This window comes from Ammodytes marinus, assembly GCF_949987685.1.
Source record: "Ammodytes marinus genome assembly, chromosome: 18".
Classification (NCBI taxonomy): Eukaryota; Metazoa; Chordata; class Actinopteri; order Uranoscopiformes; family Ammodytidae; genus Ammodytes; species Ammodytes marinus.
Genome location: NC_137222.1, coordinates 2416414 through 2434042, shown reverse-complemented (window position 1 = coordinate 2434042; position 17629 = coordinate 2416414). Strand labels below are relative to the sequence as shown.

Here is a 17629-nt window from a genome sequence, read left to right as displayed (position 1 = left end):
CCTGTCCAAAAGAAAACGCTCTGGACTCCACCAGCACCCTACCGCACCCCCCTGAGGGACCAGGCTGGCAGTGGCAAGGCCTGTGATGGGGCGGAGGTGGAGGTTCCCCCCAAGAAAGTTTCAATCCAGGTCCCTGAGCTTAAACCTCCACAGCTCGGGACTGTGACGACCGAGCAATCCACCGAGGTCAAGGTGGACATCGATGGGTCAGGGGTTCTTCTCAAACTGTTGAGAAGAAACACGACCCAGGCCTGTGTTGGGGTTGAGGCTTCTCCCCCAACTACCCCAGGTATGATCTATGTTGGTGACTTAGAACGTCAGCAGCAGATAAGCCAACAGACGGAGGAAGCCACCAAAGTTAAGGTGGTTAACAAAGAAGCTTCAGCTGTTCTGCTGGAGCTCTTGAGAAGGAACCAGAGCCAGGCCTGCGATGGAGTTGAGTTCACTCCTCCACCAGGTATGATCTACGTCGGTGATCTCGAGCGTGAGCAGCTTGAGACACGAGACACAGAAGAATCCATCAAGGAATCTTCAGAAATGTCACCGGAGCAGACCAAGGCATTTGACGGGGTTGAGATTTCTCCCCCTGAAAATTCAAAGTCGATCATCGAATCTGAGCTTAAGTGTCAGAAAGTCTTTATCGAAGAGCTTCACCCGACAATCCAGCTTCAGAAGGCAAAGGAAGCGAAAGCCGCTCTTCTGGCTCAGTACAGAAGAAAGCCGACCGTGGCCTGTGAAGAGGTGGAGGTTCCCCCACAGCAGGGAAAAACTACCGAAGTCACTCAAGAAGTTATCGAAGGCAACATTGACAATCTAGATTCAGAGGCTCCAAAGATTAAGAACAAAGCATGTGACGGGGTTGAGGTCTCTCCCCCACCACCAGAAATAATTTGCGTCCCCGAGCTCGTGCATCAGAAATTCGAGACTGAAGAAACAGAGGAGCTTGACAGTCAACAGCTCATCAATGAAGTGACGGAGGAAAACAAAATAGTCAATGTGGACAGTGTAGCTCCAGAGGCTCAAAATGATAATGACTGTGATGGGGTTGAGGCTACTCCCCCACTACCAGAAAATATTTGCGTCCCTGAGCTTGATATTCAGAAGCTCGGGACTGAAGTAGCGGAGGAGCAAAGTAACAAAGCAAATGTGGACAAGGAAGTGTCTGCAGTTCTGGAAGAAGAGCCATCCATGGCCTGTGATGGGGTGGAAGTTCCCCCACAACAGACAACAATTCAACAAGTCCCTGAGATCAATTGTCAGCAGCTCAGGACAGAAAATATAGAATTGACGGAGGAAATCAAAAGAGTCAACATGGACAATGGATCTACAGAAGCGCAGGTGGAGCTGGTAGGAAGACTGCCAAACAAGACAGCATGTGAAGAAGTTGAGGCAAATTCCCTTCTGAGAGAAATAACCAACGTCCCTGAGCTAGAGCTGACTCAGCTCACGATTCAAGAGACTGACGAGACAATTGCAAACAAGACAGATGAGGAAGCTTCAGTAGACCTGCTAGAAGAGAACAACAGAGAGCCGACCAAGGCCTGTGATGGGGTTGAGTCCTCTCCCCCACCAGGACTGAGTGATGTGTCTGAGCTCAATGGTCAGCAGATGGTGGTCCAAGAGGATCACACATCCATCCAGCTCAAGAAGGCAACTGAAGCTGTGGCAGATCTTCTGGAGATGTTCAGAAAAAAGCAGACCGTGACCTGCTGTGATGGGGTTGAGTCCTCTCCCCCACGGCGGATGGTTTACGTGTCTGAGCTCGAACTCCAAGAGCTCAGATCCAAACAGACGGAGCAGACAACGAAGCTCCAGAATGACAACGAGGCTTTAGCTGCTGAGGTGAAGCAGCTAAAGGAAGATTTGAGAGACAGTGAGGCTTTCTACGACCAGGCTGAGCAGAAGAGGGCTCACAACCTCCTCAACCTGGAAGTCCTCCTGTTCCAACTCCACGACAGAGTCCAGGCCCAGGAGATTGTGATTTTCCAGAAGAACAGGAAAATCATCACCCTGCAACGTTCCAACTGGAAGGCCGCTGAAGCTGAGGCTCTCCACAGAGAGCAGCAGAGGCAGAGGGAGAAGGACGAGTTCGATAAGGAACTAGAAATGTTTCTGGTCGAGACGAAAGACCTGATTGAACGAACGTCTGTCATGAAGAAGAACACTGAGACAACACTGAGAGTCCAGGAGAGAAAACGTCAGCAGAGGCAGAAGGACCTCGAAGAAGAGCAGGTCAAAGAGACCGAGAAAAAGCCCAAAAAATTATCCCTGAGGAAGAGGTTTCTCCGGTTTTTCAGAAGATCTTGAGAACAATTTGCTGCCTGACCGACACCTCCACCCATCCAACCGTATCCCTGAAAGCCCAAACTACCTTCAGTTTCCCTCATCCTCCAAAATGTACCATCTTCTTTACATCTTTAAAGGAATAGTTCAACTTTTTGAATTCACTAGCTTTTTGCATCACTCTCCGGCTCAAGAAAACGCGACAGAAATCGTTCCTGTAACTGTGTGTGCGTTTTCGATGTAGATATGGGCAGAGGTCATTCATCCAGGTTAGCTTAGCTCGAACACTGGTAGTCAAGGGGAGCCGGTCAAAAGATACTTAACAACATCACTTTAACCCTCCTGTGTGATTGTCATTACTTGTTTATACACCAGATTATTTAGTGCTTCATATTTTTTTACACGTTTTGTCATTTTAGAGTCCGATACATACTGGAAAGAAACCAGGAAGTGCCCATAATGGTCACACGTGTATTTGGTGTTTGAATGACAAAGTGTAAAATGATCGAACGCAACATATTGGGTAATTAGACAAGTCCCAACAAGCACACAGGACCGTTTAGTGATGTTGTGAAGTTTATCTTTTGACCTGCTCCCCTTGACTACCAGTGTTTGAGCTAAGCTAACCTGGATGAGCGACCTTTGCCCATTTCTATATCTTAAATTCAAGCACAGTTTTCATGAGCGGTTTCTGACGCCTTTTCTTGAGCCGGAGAGTGAGGCTAAAAGCTAAGAGCTGAAAAAATGTTGAACAATTCCTTTAAAATAAAAAAGACAAACAAACGATAAAACAAATAATAAAAAAAACAATAAAAATCAAAATAATCATGATTTTTTTGAATCTTTAAGCATTTCCCTTCAAGTATTTCTACAGTAAACACTGTAACAACATTAAATACAGAGAGTAAAAAGTATTGAATAAGTTTATATTTGTTTCATGGGACGATACAGAACGAGTGCCAAGTCCCACTTTATTACTGGAGTGACTTTTACACTTCCCCATTTCAATTCTGTCTCTCCAAAACTGTCTTAAAAGCAATTCAAAAGGGTTAATTTAGTCTAACTTGATAAATTAACTTGTATATGTTCATGTAAACAGACTAGTATTCTTTTGTTTGTACCTTGACATGTTTCGACTACTTCCTGCAGTCTTCTTCAGAAGCGTCAGCTGTTGCCTTTATAGCAAAAATGCCCCAAAAAATTATCTTAAAAAAAATGCATTCAAAATATTTATCCACATTAACCTTGTAAAGATTTTATAAGATGACATGAACTTCATCTACTCAGCTTGAGTGATTTTTCTGGTCCTGTGTAGTAACCGTTCAGTAACACTGGGTGACACTGTTTTATTCTGGTAATCTTATGCATTTTACATAATACAGCTCCAGAAAAAATTAAGAGACCAGGCTGGATTATTCTTAAATCTTCTTCTCTACATTACTTCATGAAAATGCTCTTAATGACAACATTTTTTATTGGAATTTGGTAGAAATGTTGTCAGTAGTTTATATTATAAAACCAAAATGTTCATTCTACTCAAACATATGCCTCTAAAGAGTAAAACGAGAGACACTAAACATTTGGAGTGGTCTCTCAATTTTTTCCAGAGTTGTACATCGGGTGTTCCAAATTAAACACAGTCTAAAATGACATGCACACACTATGAGATATACAGTCATATGAAAAAGTTTGGGAACCCCTCTCAGCCAGCATTATAATTGACTCTGCTTTCACAAAAAAAATGTAAAAGTGGTATGTCTTTAATTTACCAGGAACAGCTAAGTACTGGGATGTTTTCCAAACAAAGATTTTTTGAAAAGCAGTATTTGGTTGTATGAAATAAAATAAAATGTGAAAAACTGGCTGTGCAAAAATATAGGAACCCTTGTGGTTTTGTTGATTTTAATGCCTGTTACAGCATGTAAAACTGATTACTTTAAACACAAAGTTGGTTGGATTATGTTGTTAAGCCTTGAACCTCATATAAATGTCTGTTTAATCATGAGAAAATGTATTTTAGGTGCCTAAATGCAAGTTGCACTTCTCTTTGACTCTCTGCTGAATTGAGACAGAATGGGATCATCAAAACAGCTCCCAAAAAATCTGAAAAACAAAGATTGTTCATTGTCATAGTTTAGGGGAAGGCTACAAGAAGCTTTCCCAAAGGTTTCAATTGTCAATTTCGACTGTAGTGAACGTTGTCAGGAAATGGAAGGACACAGGCATAGTGGCAGTTAAACCCAGGCATGGCAGACCAAGAAAAAAACAGGAGCGGCATAGGTGGAGGATTGTGAGAATGGTTGCACACAACCCACAGATCACCTCCAAAGACCTGCAAGAACATCTGGCTGCAGATTGTGTATCTGTACATCGTTCAACATTTCAGCGCAATTTGCACCAAAACATCTGCTTTTTATAAAGACCAAATAACTTAATTTTTGTCTCATCAGTCCAAAGCATTTTCTTCCAATATGAAGCTGGCTTGTCTAAATGAGCTTTTGCATACTCCATGCAACTGTATCTGTGGCGTGGGCGCAGAAAGGGCTTCCTTCTCATCACCCGGCCATACGGATGTTTTGGTGCAAATTGCACTGAATTGTAGAACCATGTACAGATACACAATCTGCAGCCAGATGTTCTTGCAGGTCTTTGGAGGTGATCTTTGGGTTGTGTGCAACCATTCTCACAATCCGCCGCATATGCCGCTCTTGTACTTTTCTTGGTCTGCTAGACCTGGGTTTAACTGCAACTGTGCCTGTGTCCTTCCATTCCCTGACAACGTTCCTTACAGTATAAATTGACAATTGAAACCTTTGGGAAAGCTTCTTGTAGCCTTCCCCTAAACCATGACAATGAATAATCTTTGTTTTTAAGATCTTTTGGGAGCTGTTTTGATGATTGCATTCTGTCTCACTTCTGCAGAGAGTCAAAGAGAAGTGGAACTTGCATTTAGGCACCTAAAATACCTTTTATCATGATTAAACAGACCTTTATATGAGGTTCAAGGCTTAACAACATAATCAAACCAATTTTGTGTTTAAAGTCCTCAGTTTTACATGCTGTTACATGCATTAAAATCAGCAAGACCACAAGGGTTCCCATATTTTTGCACAGCCAGTTTTTCACATTTTATTTAATTTCATAAAACTAAATACTGCTTTTCAAAAAATATTTGTTTGGAAAACATCCCAGTACTTAGCTGTTCCTGGAAAATTAAAGACATACCACTTTTATCTTTTTTGTGTGAAAGCAGAGTAAATTATAATGCCGGCTGAGAGGGGTTCCCAAACTTTTTCATATGACTGTACACACACACACACACACACACACACACACACACACACACACACACACACACACACACACACACACACACACACACACACACACATATATATTTTTATATATAGTAAATATGAGGGCAGGTAACCTTTAAAAAGAAAAACAGACAAACATATACCAACATTACAGATGTTTTAATATTTTTGAGACACTGAAATATTTGAATACAAGCCAAGCAGCTCATTAAATAAAAGCACAAAAATCCATTTATTATATCGTTTAAATATCAGGGAAGCAACATGAGATGGTGAACAACACTGTCTTAAATAACTGGAGTGAAGGTTTTTACACAGGTGTGATTCAAATTCCCTTTTCGTTTTTATCTATTCTCACGTCCTAATTTGTCCATATCCCTTTAGACTTCCAGATACTGATTATGATATTGTCTTTGATACTGTCCCCTAATTTCGTTGAACAAGTTTGCACAATGACAATAAAGGCTGAAATTTGCAATAAATATCATGATTTTCTCTGAATACCATTGATAGATAGACTTTAGGTGAAAAGGTGAAACAAAGGGAGCTGCTTTAACTTTATAGCTCATTCTAGCATTCATTGTTTGTATTTTACATTAATTTATTTCACATCGCCGGTTCAGTATAAATGAAACGTAAAGTGCCAATTGGTATTAAAACACACCACTGCTTCTCTCTGCTTGTCATTCTGTGTTAAGTGTGCAAGCAGCAGCCAGCAATGAGCCGTTTCAAATCATTTCAACCACACAACACACTTTTTCCATTTTTTCAACAGTCTCCTTGGCACAATCTGAGGAATATTTATATTTAATATTGTACAGTTTCTATTCTTCTGCTGTGCAATCTGACTTTGAAATCATGTTTCCAATAAGGCATTTTTCATTCGATACTACTTCATTTGCATAAAACCTTGTGGATAGAAACATAATATATTATAAACTTTTAAAGGTGCACTAGGCAGTTTCAGTGGAGGGGGATTTGTTTACATTTGCAGATCCTGCAGTTCGTTTACAAAACATATTTTCTCTACATGTAATTCTTGGTATTGAATAATTCTATCATCATAAATCAAAACAAAATCATTTTGAGGAACCTGGAACCAAACGTAAGACTAGAGTTTACTAGTAGTTTGTAAACCAAACTGTGGGCCCTGCTGCTGTAAACAACAACAGTGAAACAGTAACTTTTCAGGAAGCTTTCTAACTTCAAACAGTGTTCACAGGGATCACATTTTCTTGTGAGGAAAGTTTGTTTATTAAGTTATGAGAATATACCTTAGAAAAATATTCACTTCTCTGACACACACAAAGTAACAATAAGTCGAGATTTTGACTTTAATTATTTTTATGTCCAACCCTCTGTGTATTTTTTCTTGATTTCTTGGCCTTACTGGGCTTCCATACATATCCTACATGATTCATATTATAAATAAAAGCATTTGTAAGCAATTTTCTGTTAACATGATCTTTTAAACTGTGATGCTAAGCAACATTTCATACAATAGTCTTTAGATGTGCAGCGCTGCATATTTTATGAAATCGCTGAATGCTGGTGACGGTGTGATATTTAAATAAATTAATGGGGAAACAAAAGGGTTGTGCTTTTATTTTGAAAAATCAATCTTTAGATCAGGAATGTTAAGCTGCAGTGATTGTATTTTTTCTTTGTATGGTTTTGCCGTTTATTTTTCGATGGGATTATGTCATTTGAAAAGAAAAAAAAAATTGCCACAAACCTTCGTGTCCCAAGCCTTCGTCATATGTCGAACTTTTAACCAACTTACTTTGTAAACTTACCAACGTTAAGCGCTTTGGGGCTGAGAAAATCGGCTAAAAAGCGCTGTATAAGTCAAGTCCATTTACCATTTACTTACCGACATTTCAATAACCATTTAGATTAAAACTTTCAATTTTTCCATCAAACAACTTCCGTTTACACTCTTTCTCTCCTTGTAAAATTCCTCATTGCATTTTTAGCAATATAAAGTTTTTATGTGCCATCACTCACTGGGATAAACAGTGGTCAGATAAGGAGGATATCAAGGGGTCTCTCAAATCATCGCAAGATCTCGTAGCCATGGAATTTTGTCACAACCCCTCACAATTAGTTATTAAATAAACAAAATGCTTAATAGGAAATGTCATGACCCTTGATCCTCCATGTTTTAATAATATTTTTTCAAGGTATTTTCTTTTTTATAACTTGATTTTCTTTCCGTCCACTCTTTCTCTCATTCTCACCCGAAAGCCCGTGATATTCCAGTTGCAGTTTTCAGTCATTTGAATTTTTCTTCTTTTATATTGCGTTGTTGAAGGGGAGCGTGAAACTTCTCTCGTTGCCAATGACTGCTGTTGTATTTGTTGTGCATATGCATATGACAAATGAACCATCTTGATTATTGAGTAGCTAGTGGTGGTTTTGCTGAGCCTGTAGTGACACTTGTAGGAGTGTTAATAAAGAGAGTTTTTGTAGTTAACGTTTCGAGTCCTGTTTTCCAGCGGCTACATGTGTTGTAAAGCCTCTTGTGCTTGTTCTGTATAAACATCTTCCTTCCCGGTCCACGGAGCGAGGCCTCCGTCAAACGTGGCGCTGCGCGGAGAGTTCCTCTGTTTGTCCCGGGAGAAGAAACTAAACCTGGAACAGAGAGAATAACATGGAGGAGTCAGTGAAGAGTTAACATACAAGTGGGTTTTGGTTTGCAGTTAAATGTGAAGGAAATATCAGTCATTTGTAAAGCTGTGTTAAAGCTGGGGTATGTGATTTCTGATTGGTCAAAGTTAACATGAGCTGTACATTTTGACCAATCAGAGCGAGGCTCCGATTCTCTGGGACTGTCCATTCACTTTGGCACGACATTGTTGGTGTAGAGCGTGTCAGGGAGGGACCATAGGGGAGGGACCAAAGAGAACAAGTGGAGCGGTTGAGGTATTTGGATTGGAATCTCTATCCCAACTGCCATTTTCTCCCCAAATCCTCCACCCCAGCTTTAAGAGTGTTACAATCACTACAGAAGTGGAATTCTATATCTAATTTCCGCTGTTTTACCATCCTAACACATTTAATTTTCGAGATAACAAACATTTGTTTTTATTGATAACAGAATAATTCATTTGAGATTAACAGCGAATTTGTGTTGTAAAAGTATCTACGAGTATCTTTCAGTCTTTTGTTGACTCTAGCGCCCCCTTTGGAGAAAAGCGGTGGTGTTTTTACAACACAAGCGCCTGCTTCTTTAATGCTTTGTTTTGTATTGACTACACTTTTTAAACTCCTATGTTAACTGATGAGTGCAGTACTGTAGAATTAAGCATGACAAGTTAAAGCTGGGGTGGAGGATTTGGGGAGAAAATGGCAGTTGGGATAGAGATTCGAATCCAAATACCTCAACCGCTCCACTTGTTCTCTTTGGTCCCTCCCCTATGGTCCCTCCCTGACACGCTCTACACCAACAAAGTCGTGCCAAACAAATGGACAGTCCCAACAGCCAATAAGAACAGAGAATCGGAGCCTCGCTCTGATTGGTCAAAGTGTACAGCTCATGTTAACTTTGACCAATCAGAAATCACATACCCCAGCTTTAAGTTTGTGTTATTATTTTTAAGTGTTTTAATCACTAACTATTGCAAAGGAGCTCAAACACTTTAGTTTGTAAACTTCCACAAAAAATATATTTTCTGAGTTTAGAGCGAGTGGTTACTGAGGTCAGTGAGGGGAAACAGTGACACGACATGTTCATATTCTAACTGGCTGATTTTTTAAAATTTTTAATGATCCTCCATTGGACAATGATAATAGGACGGCCCCACAATCAGCCAATCAGAATACTACAAAGGTGGGTCGGGAAAAAAAGGGCGAAGAAAGCACATGCAGAGCGGTTAGGGAATAGTATTAAGGCCACGGGAGAGGATACATTATGCACTTGAAAAAAAAGTTTATTTTATTTTTATTATTAGTCAAATTTGAAGAAAAGTTTTTTTTCGAAATGCATAATGAAAGAAAAATAAATTCTCTTAATTTTTTTTCTTTTTTCCGTGGCCCTAATGCTTATCGGTAAAGGGGGTTAAGCTTAGAAAAATGACGGACTTTTGAAAGCCAACCCACATATAAACATAGAGATAGATTCATACAAGCGAAACGAGACGTCTGATTGGCTGTAAAGTGGGGTCATCTGGGATCAAACCAGCCGCCACCATCGGCATAATGGCCGTGAAGATCCTGGTACACACAGTAAAGACACACACACACAGGCACAGACAGACAGGCACAGACAGAAAGAGAGATATAGAGATATAGAGATATAGAGATATAGATAGATAGATAGATAGATAGATAGATAGATAGATAGATAGATAGATAGATAGATAGATAGATAGATAGATAGATAGATAGATAGATAGATAGATAGATAGATAGATAGATAGATAGATAGATAGATAGATAGATAGATGGATAGATGGATGGATAGATAGATAGATAGATAGATAGATAGATAGATAGATAGATAGATAGATAGATAGATAGATAGATAGATAGATAGATAAAAAGAGAGAGAATTGAGGGAGGAGGGGACGTACAGGGGGTGAGACTGGGCATGTGCCGATAACCGGTTTCAAGGTACACCGCAGTTTGAAAAAGTCAAGGTTTCCAAACTGCTATTATTTTCCATCAAAGCATTCTAAGGTATTAGAAGTCATGCCTTAGTTAATTTTAGTGCAGGGGTGTCCAAACTACGGCCCGCGGGCCCGCTTTTTATTGCCGATTTTAAAAATATAATGTAATATGGCCCTTTTTGCATTTCTTAGTTAACCCACTAGTGCAGGGGTGTCAAAACTGATTGATTGGCCCGTGGCACATTTTAAAAATATAATTTAATATGGCCCTTTTAATTTTTAAATAATTTAAATGCATTCATTATATTACAGAGAAATATGTCCCATAAAAGAAAAAAAGAGCACCAAGCCCATCCCAGAGGGATATTTTATTTTAAATTAATATTATTATGGAAAATCCATGTGTCCTTCTCCAATAGCTTCTAATTCATCTGACACAGTGTCTCAATTTTTTTCATACAAAATTCTTCAGATTTAGCCTCTTAATTTCCCTCTCAAAGTGCACCAGATTCATGCATTTCACTTTAAAAACTTAAACAAATCTCCCGGGGGGGCATACCCCCGGACCCCCCTAGAAGGGTCGGGACCTCGGCTGGCTACTATTTTCACCCAGCTGGACATTGGAAGCAAAAGCAGAAAACACTGGGTGTATCAATGGCATTTAACAAGAGGGGGAATGTGTCTATTTAATGTGCAAGGAAAGTGCTGCCGTGAAGAAGGATTACAATTTACGAAGACACTATGAAACTAAACATCAGAGCAGCTACATGTCCTGATAAATGTGTTATTTTTGCAAAGTGGCCCGGCCCTTCGTAGATTTTTCTGTATGTGGCCCTCAGTGAAAAAAGTTTGGACACCCCTGATTTAGTGTATGTGGAAACATGATGTGGATGTGATGTGTAGGTATGTATTATGTAGATATGTGGATGTGTAGATATGCGAAGTGTAGATATGTAATGTGTAGATATGTGGATGTGTAGATATGTATTATGTAGATATGTAATGTGTAGATATGTGGATGTGTAGATATGTATTATGTAGATATGTATTATGTAGATATGTATTATGTAGATATGTATTATGTAGATATGTATTATGTAGATATGTAATGTGTAGATATGTAATGTGTAGATATGTAAAGTGTAGATATATAATGTGTAGATATGTGATGTGTAGATATGTATTTTGTAGATATGTAATGTGTAGATATGTATTATGTAGATATGTAATGTGTAGATATGTGGATGTGTAGATATGTAATGTGTAGATATGTGATGTGTAGATATGTGGATGAGTAGATATGTAATGTGTAGATATGTGATGTGTAGATATGTAATGTGTAGATATGTATTATGTAGATATGTATTATGTAGATATGTAATGTGTAGATATGTAATGTGTAGATATGTGATGTGTAGATATGTGATGTGTAGATATGTAATGTGTAGATATGTGATGTGTAGATATGTAATGTGTAGATATGTATTATGTAGATATGTATTATGTAGATATGTAATGTGTAGATATGTAATGTGTAGATATGTGATGTGTAGATATGTGATGTGTAGATATGTAATGTGTAGATATGTGATGTGTAGATATGTAATGTGTAGATATGTAATGTGTAGATATGTGGATGTGTAGATATTAGGGCTGGCCCGAATACCATTTTTCAGGCTTCAAATATTCGTTGGTTTTTCCGAGCGAATATTCGAATATTCGTTCCAGAAAAACACACCACCAAAAACAACATAAAAAAAAAAAAAAAAAAAAAATCTATAATAATTTTTTTTTTCTTTTTTTTTTAAACGTTAATAATCCCTATATACTCCCTGGAACCGATTTTGACAGTATCTGCATATTTTGTTGAAGATTTACGCGCTCGGAGGTGAAGTAATGGATGCGCTATGACACTTAGTAATGTAATATCCTCCTAAATGAGCAATACTACTACTACTACTACTACAATATTACTAACTTTTATATCCAAATATACAATTATTTGATGACATTATATTGCAGCACTAGCTTCTTGCAAAAAGAAATGTGGAAAAAAAAAATTATAAAAAAAAAAAAAAAAAATTATTAAAAAAAAAAAATTATTAAAAAAAAAAAAAAAAACGAAGCTCCGAATACTAATTTAAGCTCCGAATACTAATTTTCCGAACGAGTATTCGAATATTCGAATAATTCGGGCCAGCCCTAGTAGATATGTAATGTGTAGATATGTATTATGTAGATATGTGGATGTGTAGATATGTAATGTGTAGATATGTAATATGTAGATATGTGATGTGTAGATATGTATTATGTAGATATGTAATGTGTAGATATGTAATGTGTAGATATGTAATGTGTAGATATGTGGATGTGTAGATAAGTGATGTGTAGATATGTAATGTGTAGATATGTAATGTGTAGATATGTAATGTGTAGATATGTATTATGTAGATATGTATTATGTAGATATGTAATGTGTAGATATGTAATGTGTAGATATGTAATGTGTAGATATGTAATGTGTAGATATGTAATGTGTAGATAAGTGAACCCAACGTACAGGCGTTTGATTCCAGACTCGGGTTGAGCAGAAGAACGAGAGCGAGTCCTGAGCTCAGGAGACGGAGACGGACTGGGACTCATGATGTCATCGTCTGTCTCATCACTGGAAAGAGAGACAGAGATATTATTATCAACAACAGATTGATACCATGCTGTGTTTACATGGATATATCTTCAAATATAATATATAAAAAAGTTCCAACTTAAAGCTGGGGTATGTGATTTCTGATTGGTCAAAGTTAACATGAGCTGTACGCTTTGACCAATCAGAGAGAGGCTCCGATTCTCTGTTCTTATCGGCTGTTGGGACTGTCCATTCACTTTGGCACGACTTTGTTGGTGTAGAGCGTGTCAGGGAGGGCCCATAGGGGAGGGACCAAAGAGAACAAGTGTAGCGGTTGAGGTATTTGGATTTGAATCTCTATCCCAACCGATCCCAACTGCCATTTTCTCCCCAAATCCTCCACCCCAGCTTTAAACGGTTTACATGGAAGTTAAATACAGCGAACATTTGATCAAAATATGACTTTTTTGACATGTGAAAAGTGGTTCTGCCAACAATTTTCAAAATTGAAGTCCGTTGACGCGTATTGACAATATAAGTTGCAGGGAACAGTCAGACAGCGATATTATTATCTACAACAAGTATGCTTTTATTACATAATAGCAACATTTCTCCTCTGATAGATATATGCAGTAGGGTTGGGAGGTATCCAATTTTTTAACCATTTAAAACCTTCCCCAAATTTTCGTACACATATTTACAGTCAGGTTATACTTTTTTAAATTCAACTGTAGCCGATTTGTTTAAGTGTCTGGCCTAACAATACATTTGACAAGATTACATTGAACTAATCCTGATGGAGTTACGTTACCAAATATAATTGTTTCACTGAACAGTGCTTGAACACGTCACAATGTTACTCAATACGACCTACGTTACAAACAAAGGAAAACAAAGAAATTGCAGGTAAAAGCACCTCCATCTTTTTTTTTTATACAGGTATATCCCATTGAGACCGAAGACTCTTTTGCAAGGGAGACCTGTTTTCCTTTCCCACGTTACCATTCACACACACATTCGTACACCGATAGCAGGCTAACTATCAACATTCACACAAGGCAAGGTGGGTTAAGTGTCTTGCCCAAGGACACAACTATGACACAGGTGGCAGGGCGGGGATCGAACCTCCAACCCTTTGATCATCGGCCCGACCCGCTCTACCACCTGAGCCACAGTCGCCCCATCTAACCAGAAAGGAATGGTCCTTGTTTCATAACCACATTTTGCAAATATTCGACTGTGAGATTGGCAGTTGAATCGGGCTCCTTCGGTTGAATCGTCGACTATTGTGGGTCACCCCTATTTATTATAAAAATGCGCACATTATTTTTTTCATGATGGTAATTGTAGGAATATGGCAAAGCTACACAACGCTAAAACAGTGTGTGAACCTTTTGTAGTAGGCCAGCTCCTCCTGCAGCATGAAGACTTTGGCCTTGAGTTCGTTCCTCTCGTGTAGGACGTCCCGTAGCTCCTGTAGGGTGAAGCGAGGCCGGTTTGGGTCTTTAGGGTCCAGGCCGCCCCCGTCCTCCTCACACAGAGCCTCCTACAGGGGGAACAAATGCAATCACACACACAAGGAAACTAAACGTAGAAAAGGAAGGATGAAGGGAGGAGAGGATACCTTGGTAAAGTATTGGAACACGGCCGGCATGTCGTCATCGCACATCGCCTCCTGTCGGCAAACGTTGAACTCTTAAGTTTTTTTTTTTACATCGGGGCCTTTTTGTTCCAATACATTTGTTTTTATTTGTTCACCCTTCCCTCCTTCCTTTAAAGCTATAGTGCGTAACTTTTTTAAAGATATGAATGAAGGACGGTTACATTCAAGCCATCGCTAAAAGAGTTGCCTTCACACAAAGTTGATTAAGTTGATTGGAGCCACAAAACTCTCTCTGGTATTTCTCAGTATGGTCAGCGTTGACAAACTGGTGTCGCCCCCCTCCCTCCCTGACACTGGTGCAGGAGCTCAAGAAAAATCCCAAGAAGAGCCCAAGAAATGTTTCAGTTGTTGATTCTACTGCTAAGAAAAAACCTGGACGTACAGCAGAAGGTATAAAATCCATGTGCCATCACCGAAGGCTTTACCTCATGTAGATGCACCGACAGTGTTGTTGTAATCAGAGAACTCCTCGTGGGGGGCGACAGAAGTTACGCACTATAGCTTTAACCTTAAAAACTCTGGTTTGTTTTGATGTTTTTTTCACTCGGCACAAATCAAGACAAATCAACTTCTGTTAGAAAAACACACCTGGAAGACTTTTTCCAAAGCAACACATGCAGCTGACAGAAGTCACACTCAAAAAAACAGACGACAATTCTTATGTTATATTATGTGTAATGTTTTCTACACACACAATGTTCAAGACCAACTGAAACATATTTCTTCCCTTTTGCAGTAAAAAATAATGTATTTTATGGAATTCACTTTTTGAAGTTTTACTTTTTAAATGAAATAAAAAAAATTGTTATTTTGGTAAAGAACGAGAGAGACACTTTTTAAATGGTAGGCCGAAAAACACGAGCAGGGGCACGAGAAACAAACCCTGCGTTCCAATCCCCATACTTCCCTACTATTCAGTACGCCAGAAAAAGATTTAGGATGTCCCAATACATGCACGTCAATTGTAGTATGCTGAAAATACCTAGATGCCCCCACTAACTCCAATAGCATTTTGGAGTATTCTTCTTTATTCTCGACATTTCTAGACATAATGAAAAAAATGATCTCCTGTGGCCCTTACAACTCTTCTGTACTTTAGTATGTAGTGTAGTAAGAAGAAAAAGTATGTGATTCGGAACGCAGGGAAAATAAACTTACTTGTTCTTGAGCCTTCCTGTCTTGTTACTGAAGAGTAAAGGCACTACCAGCATCTAACCACATCGAAGTGACATTTGCAGGGCAGGTACATGTACATGCTGGATAATTAGCTGTAGCTCTCGTATCCCATCTGTTTTAAAGCAAATTAAAAATTTCGCACAAATTATTATTATTTTTTTTTATATGGCTCTGCAATTTTGTTTCAGTTGGACTTTTTATCTACCATTTTCTATTGTGAGTGTTCTGGGATCGCGGTGCATTTACTGACATCTTCAAAGTGTTGTTATAAAGACCGAGGAGTTGAAGGAGTGAATCTATATTTATATAAAAAGGTCATCAGTGCAGTCCAACACAAAGTCTCACCCAGTTGGCAAATCCTCTCGGAAACTCTCTGTTAGTAGTTGAAACACCCATGCCAAGCTATTCAGCACTTCACATGTGTCACAGTCACACGAATGTTAGTCGACTAAGATTTATTTATTTCTATCAAAGTGGTTGTTTGTTATGGACGAGTTTTAGGCCCATAGGAAAGAAAAAAATAAGATTAGGGATTATTTTTTTTCATAATGCACTATTAGAATAAAATCAGAATGTCGAAAATAAAGTTGAAATACAATGTTGACAGTTCAAGACTGCGGTAAAGTTGGAAAGACATTGAATGATTCGAACTTTCGAGATCAATAACTCAAATGCACAATGCACGATGCATCTTTGCTATGGTCATGAGGCAGACAGACAGACAGACAGACAGACAGACAGACAGACAGACAGACAGACAGACAGACAGACAGACAGACAGACAGACAATGGGCTCCAACCTCATTTTGACTGAAAGCAGACGTCCTCTAAGCTCCACTAATAACTGCACTGTATCAGAGTGAAGGGATTGAATATTGAATACGTTTCTCTTGGGTGTTTCCCTTTGTAGCCGGTCCCTGTGCTCTCGTCTCACGGCCCGCTGCACATAGAGAGCAATGCTATTAGTGGAGCTTAGAGGACGTCTGCTTTCAGTCAAAATGAAGGTTGTAGCCCATTGTCTGTCTGTCTGTCTGTCTGTCTGTCTGTCTGTCTGTCTGTCTGTCTGTCTGCCTCATGACCATAGCAAAGATGCATTGTGCATTGTGCATGAATCTGTCATTATCTTTCCAACTTCACAGCGGTCTTAAGCCTACCTGTCTAGTTCATTCTCAACATTGTATTTCAACCACATTCTTGACATTTTGACAATTTTCTGAAGTTCATATTGGGAAAAAAAAACTACCATTTTCTCTCCCATGGCCCTAGCACTCTTCCATACTTAATCTTTGACGGGGAAGTGCAAATTTCGGGAGTTAGTGTTACGCTAAATAATCAAACCACTCTTGTTTTTTTTCAAACTTGCAGTTTCTTCTGTATTTTACCCATAGCAACACTGCCTCTTCCTCGCTCTCATCATCTCCCTCTTCTTCATTGCTAGGAGAACCAGGGAGGGAGGGGGGCAGCGGGGAAAGGTCAAGCCCACTAAGAGTGAGCTCAGACGGGTCGGGTGTGTCTGACCAGCCCCCCTCCTCCTCCGCCACTGCACCCACAGACACTGTAGCAGCTTTAACACGCTGGTGGAGCAAAACACACTGTTATCTGCTTACAATGCAAACCTGGTTACTGTCCCTTTAAGAAAGAGGGTGAGGGGGGCGCCCTTAGCTCAGTTGGTAGGGCGTCCCCCCATGGGCCTCGGCCAGCAGCGGACCCGGGTTCGATTCCAGCCCGGGTCGTTCTCTGCATGTCACTCCCCTCTCTGCCCCATTTCAACTCTACACTATCAATAAAGCATAAAAATGCCAAAAAATATATCTTTATAAAGGTATTGACAAGACTTCTTTGGCCCAGTAAAAAAGTTAGATGATCCAATTTGTACGTTGAAAATGTTACTTTTTTTAAAATGTTATGTCATTTTTTTATTCGCAGGTCATTGAATATTCACAACTAAAAAAGG

General features: G+C 39.3%; 1 protein-coding gene across 3 annotated transcripts in view; it reads right to left on the bottom strand.

The window, feature by feature from the left end:
* Positions 1–5831: 5831 nt before the first annotated feature.
* Positions 5832–17629, bottom strand: part of rilpl1 (Rab interacting lysosomal protein-like 1) — an 18405-nt gene continuing 6607 nt past the window's right edge. Inside the window, exons 5-8 of one of the 3 annotated variants that reach the window (XM_080046498.1) lie at positions 17058–17249; positions 14228–14382; positions 12771–12875; positions 5832–8234 (exon numbers count right to left, since the gene is read on the bottom strand). In XM_080046498.1, the coding sequence (XP_079902624.1) occupies positions 8102–8234; positions 12771–12875; positions 14228–14382; positions 17058–17249 (585 nt within the window). In that variant the 3' untranslated portion in view covers positions 5832–8101. Of the gene's footprint in view, positions 8235–12770; positions 12876–14227; positions 14383–14460; positions 14512–17057; positions 17250–17629 lie in introns of all 3 variants that reach the window. The other 2 variants (XM_080046499.1, XM_080046500.1) reach the window with 2 other exon arrangements.